Here is a 6,975-nt window from a genome sequence, read left to right on the forward strand (position 1 = left end):
GGCTGCGACAGCTATTAGTGGGCTGCCGTGTCAATCAAAGTGCCCCGCCCCGCCCCTCCGCTCCTTCTGTGGGGAAGCGGACTTCTCAGAGCTTCTCCGGCAGCTGTGGAGCGGGACCGCTGTTGGGGCATTACGCAGCGCCTGTATGCGAAAAACGGCCAAAATGTAAGGGACCTAAAACGACTATATACCACTTTTTACGACTGGTGAAAGTAGTTATGCGGGTTTTAGCCATAATAGAAGCTGAGAAGATGTGTAGAGTTGCAGTTAAGAGAAGACGTCGCACAACTGTCTGTGCGTAAAAGCGGGCGAGAGAAAAAAAAACGAGCAAAACCTCAGCGGTGGAGGAAACGCTTCTGAATGTTATGTATGGGACAGCGACTGTGTCGGATACTCGAAGAGGCTGAGATACTGTATATCAGGCCGATTTGGGACCCGTTTTTTAAACCTGGCTCATCACTTTCAGAGTTTCCTTTTTATTTTATTTTTTTTGCGGAGCGCACAGTGACAGTGATCCAGCGGACGCGGGACAACGAGAGAGCAAGAGAGAGCGAGAGAGAGAGAGAGAGAGCGAGCGAGCGAGCGAGCGAGCGAGAGAGAGAGAGAGAGAGAGAGAGAGAGAGAGAGAGAGAGAGAGAGAGAGAGGGAGAGAGATGACCCCCCACGGCTGGACAACTCCTGAATCGAAATAGTCTGGACTGCCAGACCTTGTGTAAGAAGTAGGAGAGCCACAACGCCACCCAACGAGTTTTACACACCCCGTGTGGAGACGCTGTTTTCGTCCGGCATCTCATTGTGATGAGCAGCACTGCATGGCCAGTCCTCCCAGCTGATGCCGTTATCCGAGCGTCGAGACGGCCGCGCCATCTCGCAGCGAAGCACAGGACGGAGTTAGTGGCAGAGTTTTTCCTGTTTACATTGCCCTGCATCTACCTCTCACCAGCATGGACGAAAAGGGGAAATCGGCCGCGGGGGAGAGCATCAGCCTTAGCGTGCTGAACTGGGAGCAAGTGCAGCGCCTGGACGCGATCCTGACCGGCTCCATCCCCATCCACGGCCGCTGGAACTTCCCCACGCTGGAGGTGAAGCCGCGCGACATCGTCAAGGTGGTCCGGTGTCGGATGGAGGAGAAGCGGATCCACGTCCGGGAGGTGCGGCTGAACGGCTCGGCGGCCAGCCACGTCCTGCACGAGGACAGCGGCCTGGGCTGGAAGGATCTGGACTTGATATTCTGCGCTGAACTGAAAGGGGAGATGGAGTTTCAGATGGTGAAGGATATAGTCCTGGCCTCGCTTCTGGACTTCTTACCCGAAGGGGTGAACAAAGAAAAGATCACGCCAGTGACCTTAAAGGTATCATAAGACAAGTTCTGGTAATCACGTGTATTTGTCGTGTCATTAGACGTTACTCTGTGCAGTTTCCAGTGTAAACTGCGGCCTCTTTTGTTTTCATTATGTCTGCTACACATGCACGTCAGATTTCAAGTGAGGCTCACCAGATTTATGCAGAAGGAAGTGGTGTGTGCTGCATCTACCAAGTGTGCAAACACTCCCTATGTTAACATGCACTCATACATTCAGCTCAACGCAGGGAAAGTGTTAGCGTCGAAATCCGCCTTGAAAAGGCCCCTAACTGCCAAGTGATCGGGCTGCAGATATAGTAAAAACGTTGGGTTTCCAATACAAAGAGGATTCCTCAGTAGGTACCTGAGTACTGAAGACAAGCCGGGCTTATAATGACCCACCAACACTCCTGCCCACCTGAACAACTGGCTGCAAGACCACACAAAAACAAAAAATCTCGCAGTGGTGCCATTTAGGGTCTGTTTATTGAAGCCTATACTCAAAGCTATCTTTAGCCTTTTTAAACTTTGCATCACGAAAGAAGATCATCCATCATTCACTCTCATAAAACTAAAACCACAGATATTGTGCCCCACAGCCACGTTGTGATAGGCATCTGTGTGCTTTCAACAGATAAGACGACAGAAGACGTGATGCAACTTTAATGCTGAAGAAGGGGTAGGATGGAGAAATGGTAGACTTTTTTTCCTTTTTCTTTTTTTTTTGGGGAGGGGGGGGTTGAAGGAATTTTAGTTTCAAAGTTCCCTCTTTGAGAATGAAATTAATTCTTGACCAGAGATGAAGACCGGCAATGCTTTACGTATCTCATTTTTTCTTTGTGGCCTAGCATCTCTTTTTAACTTTGTACCAGTCCCGATAAAGGGAATATGGCTAACTAGCAAATACATTGATCTCAGACAAATCAAGGGTGGGACTGAGCCATAAATATGAAAAAACAAAAACTATTTAAATATCCATCCAAAGGCTTAATGCACACATTAATCCATACTATAAACTAATACTTCCATGATATCTGAGATTCAGAATCAGAATACTTTATTTATCCCCGAGGGGAAATTGAGTTAGACTCCTAATTTCATCTAGACTCCTGAGAATACAGATATTTAAAGTTCATTTTTGGCTTTGGCTTAGGGTTAGGGTTAGGATTATTTTTAGGGTGAGACACCCACTACTATGAGGCTTACAGGGAGGGTGTGACCATAAAACTCTATGCCAATATGATTGTTCAAATCAGTTTCTGACTCATATAGTTACTGAGTTCAAACTTAACATGAACTCCAACCCCTTTATCAGCCTAGTCTGAGATGCGCTGAATATGTATCGTCACAAAAGTACGATAATGTATGGTTGTGTATTTGTAACAAAGGCCTGATTTATCGCTTCTACTTTTTTTTCCTAGGAGGCATATGTGCAAAAGATGGTGAAGGTGTGCAATGACTCAGATCGCTGGAGCCTCATCTCGCTCTCCAATAACCGTGGAAAAAACGTGGAGCTCAAGTTTGTTGACTCTCTCCGGCGCCAGTTTGAGTTCAGTGTGGACTCCTTCCAGATCCGCCTGGACTCTCTTCTGCTCTTCTACGAGTGCTCAGAGCACCCCATGGCTGCCACTTTCCACCCCACCATACTCGGCGAGAGCGTCTATGGGGATTTCCCAGCCGCCCTCGACCACCTGCGCAAGCGCCTCATCTGCACGAGGAGTCCCGAAGAGATCCGGGGTGGAGGTCTGCTGAAGTACTGCCATCTGCTGGTGCGGGGTTTCCGCGCGGCCTCCGACTCAGAGATGAAACTGCTGCAGCGCTACATGTGCTCGCGCTTCTTCATCGACTTCCCTGAGGTGGGCGAGCAGCGGCGGAAGCTGGAGTCCTACCTGCAGAACCACTTTGTGGGCCTGGAGGACAGAAAGTATGACTATCTGGCCACGCTCCACAATGTAGTCCAGGAGAGCACTGTATGCCTGATGGGCCACGAGAGGCGGCAGACTCTGAGCCTCATCTCCGCGCTAGCATTACGGGTCCTGGCTGAGCAAAACGCCATCCCCAATGCCGCCAATGTCACTTGCTTCTACCAGCCGGCCCCTTATGTCTCTGATGGCAACTTCAGCAACTACTTTGTGGCACAGGTCCAACCCATCTACTCCTGCCCCCCATCACCTCCCCAGCATTACCCACCTCCCCCACCCCACCCCATGTATGCCACCTGGTTGCCCTGTAACTAAAGGTGCATCGGTGCACACCCCTACTCGTATTCACACTCACCGAGTCATTCTTTTTTTTTGTTCTTTTTTCGCCCGGTTGCCGTTTTTGTGCAATTCGCAAAATTGTTATCCACGAAAACCCCTGATGATGGGTAACGGTGAGCGCTCCCCTTCTCCATTGAAATGGAAATTTGAGGAGAAAAGGCAAAAGAAGAAAATTGAGAAGTGGAAAACCTGGAGACAAATGGTGGAAAAAGGGGAACGGCAGGGAAGAGAGGACAAGGCACTTGGATTTGGGCATAGTGCAGGTGTGAAAAGCTTTTCTCCAGGGGAGACAGCCGGGGGGAGGCGCAGGAGGAGAGGAGGTCAGAGGGAGAGGAGCCAGAGAACGACACTGATCCTGAGAGGATGCTCTGAGGTCAACTCGGCTGTCCTTTCCAACGCTGATTTGACTTGAGCCGACTGGACGCTTGGTCACTCCATACATTCAAGTCACGTTTTTTGAAACATGACACAACACATTTTGGACAGCCATGCTCAAAAGGATAAACCTTTACCTGCACCCTGTTAACTTTACAAAGACGCATTCAAAGACACACACACCACACAACACACACACACACACACACACACACACACACACACACACACACACACACACACACACACACAAACGAATGCAGTAAAGGATTGCAGAGTACTTTTATGAAGACATTAAGACCTTCTAACCATTCCATGTGCACCAGTAGAAAAGGAGATGTGAGACACTCTTAACACCAACAATGCAAAAAATGAGGAACTGGACACTGTTTACAAACCCCCCCCCCCCCCCCCAAAAAAATCTACCTTGATACCCAAGTTTATCTGACTAACGATGACAAAAAAAAAGAGATGAGAGACAACAAAACAATGCATGCTTTACTTTTTTTTCTGTACAGGAATAATTTTCTTTAAAGTGCCTAGAAAATGACTAAAGGGGAGAGAAGTGTTTCTGATTCTTCACGGTAGAGGCCCGTAGATCTGTTCAAGAAGTCCACATGTGGACGACCTGACAGTATGTTAAAGGAGATAATGAATGTAATTAACTTGGACCACAGAGCGTATCTACTCTGAGATAGGTCTGTTACGCTGAGGGGATGCTGTGGGAGCAACTGACTTGCATCATAGTATAAATCAATACTCTTCTCATTTGCAGAAAACACAACAACAGCAACATAGGCCCGTACGCTGGATGACAACCAAAAAGCCATTTCCTGCAGAAAGCAAAAGCACAATCCTGACATCTTTCCAGACTGAGCAGAAGTGGATGATAGTGGGTGGCCAAAGACGGGTTTAGAAATGGTTTATTATAACAAAAGATGGAGACTTAAGGCAGGGATTAATCCTTTCTGCAAGGGTGAAGAGGGAAAGAGAGAGCTAGATGAAGGGGGGAAACTTAGGAAGAAGGAGAGCGAGTGAGTCAGACTCGCTAATGACACCTGTGTATATCTCTGGGCTACAGCAAACTGTGTGTGTGTGTGTGTGTGTGTGTGTGTGTGTGTGTGTGTGTGTGTGTGTGTGTGTGTGTTAGATGGGTGAAGGTTTCGTTCTGCACAGGGATGTAATGATAACCAGCTCCCGGCAGCATGAACTAACAGCAGGCTGCAGGTAAAGTCAGAGGAAAAGCCAAACGGTCTGAGGATGTTTTCCAAATATGCATTAGGACATTATGCCAGAACGACTCGGAAGAGTTGATGCAGTTCCAGTCGTCATTGGTCAGCGTGCATTTCCTCTTTCCTTCCAAAGAAAAGAGCAGGAAGAATGGGAGAAGATGTAAAAAAAAAGATCCCACTACACACGAGCAGCTGGCAGCTGTGTAAAGTTTGCTCTTGTTATGATAGAAAAATACCAAACGAGGAGAGAGAGAAAAAAGCACAAGTGTAACAACACAAATAAACGATCGCAAAACTTTACGAATGGCAATAATAAGAAGAAATCGTTTTATTTTTATCGCGTCGAACATCACAGGTGGGAACATTTGCAGGGGAACGCGGATGTGTGTGTGTGTGCAAAAGCCTCCGTGTGTTATCTAAAAACCTATTGTCAGATCTCTTATTTTTCTATTGATCTCTATTTTTGTACAGTTTGTGTTTTGCTGATGCCATAGTCAGGTTCATAGCCTTTTTTTTTTTGGTTGAATAATTGAGCTATTGAGTCTCTGACTATTCCTGGGCCGTGTGAGAGATTGCATATTGTCACTGCTAATACAGACAGACTTGTGTTGATTGTGATGCTCAAGCAATCTATATTGCTCCTTTCAGTGGTGTCTCCAATGGTTATCCACTGCTCAAATGAGATTGTACCACTTTTCTCCATGTGTTTTAAATTGCCAGCCCATATGGGTTTGGAAACATTGATGTGGAAAGTAAGTGTTTAAGTTGAGTGATGGAAAAAATTAAAAAGAAAAGGAAGAAAAAAAAAACCCATTGACTTGAGCCTTTTTCGGTTAAGTCTTAACAGCACAACACATACCTTATTCACGGCTTTGTGCACATGCATGAAACAAACAGGCGTGCACAGGCATACACACATGCAAACAGACGCACACACATGCACAAAAACATGCAAACAGACATGCAAACGCATGCACGCACACATGCATGCATGCACACACACACACACACACACACACACACACACACACTTTGCTCATAAATTGCTCTTATTTCAAGTGAGGCCTTTTAGTGAACGGACAGAAGAAGACAGCCGGGGTCTGTCTTTGGCTTCCACAGGTGAATGTCCTAAGGTGCCCACACAACCCGAGCGGGCACGTCCAGCGCTGCCAGCAGGTGACAGCTGAACATGACGGATTTCCCCCACCGAGAGACGTCACCGCCAGGCGTCAACAGCTGTCAGTTGCCGTCATGTGAAAGGGTGCCAGACTGTGTCAGATGTAAGGTGGACGGTGTGTGCGCAGTGCGGTGTGGTGCCTCACTACCAGCAGAACATTGTTCCCCCTGGGACACATGGCAACTGACTGAGTGGATTTGCTCCAGGTCTGCGTCACTAATGCCCAGAGGCCCAGGCCTCCAGATGTCACTTTCCCTGCTGACAGTGAAAAAAAAAAGCCTTTATCTTTCCTCTGTGCTCTCTCTGTCTCTGTAACAGAAACCCCTCTCTTCCTTTTCTCTTTTTATCTCCTTCCTCCTCATTTTCCCTTTTCTCCTGTCACTCCTCTCATTCTGTCTCCTCTCTCTCCGTCACTCTCTCACTCTTTCTCATGCACAAACTCAAACCCCCCCATCGCTGTCTTTTCTTTATCTCTACCTACCTCCCCCCTCCTCCTATCTTCCCTTCTCCTCATGTCATCCTTCTCACTCTCTGTCTCATTTCTCCCTCTGCTAAATGTTGTCCTTTTTTATTATTATTATTATTATT

The 6,975-nt window shown here is 47.3% G+C and overlaps 1 protein-coding gene across 1 annotated transcript; it reads left to right on the forward strand.

Annotated features, from left to right (window-relative positions):
- The first annotated feature begins 656 nt into the window (after positions 1 to 656).
- On the forward strand, positions 657 to 4,371 carry LOC130125195 (terminal nucleotidyltransferase 5A-like). The gene is made up of 2 exons (XM_056294687.1): positions 657 to 1,352; positions 2,764 to 4,371. Exons 1-2 carry the CDS (start codon positions 945 to 947, stop codon positions 3,577 to 3,579), a joined length of 1,224 nt encoding a protein of 407 aa, XP_056150662.1. The 5' UTR covers positions 657 to 944; the 3' UTR covers positions 3,580 to 4,371.
- Positions 4,372 to 6,975: the final 2,604 nt, after the last annotated feature.

The sequence above is a fragment of the Lampris incognitus genome, chromosome 15 (assembly GCF_029633865.1).
Source record: "Lampris incognitus isolate fLamInc1 chromosome 15, fLamInc1.hap2, whole genome shotgun sequence".
NCBI classification, from domain to species: domain Eukaryota; kingdom Metazoa; phylum Chordata; class Actinopteri; order Lampriformes; family Lampridae; genus Lampris; species Lampris incognitus.

What these genes read in the sequence shown, in the direction of transcription:
- LOC130125195 (XM_056294687.1), top strand. Translation starts at nt 945, where the DNA reads ATGGACGAAAAGGGGAAATCGGCCGCGGGGGAGAGCATCAGCCTTAGC. An exon ending in TCACGCCAGTGACCTTAAAG is followed by an intron (nt 1,353 to 2,763) that starts GTATCATAAGAC and finishes TTTTTTTCCTAG; the next exon opens with GAGGCATATGTGCAAAAGAT.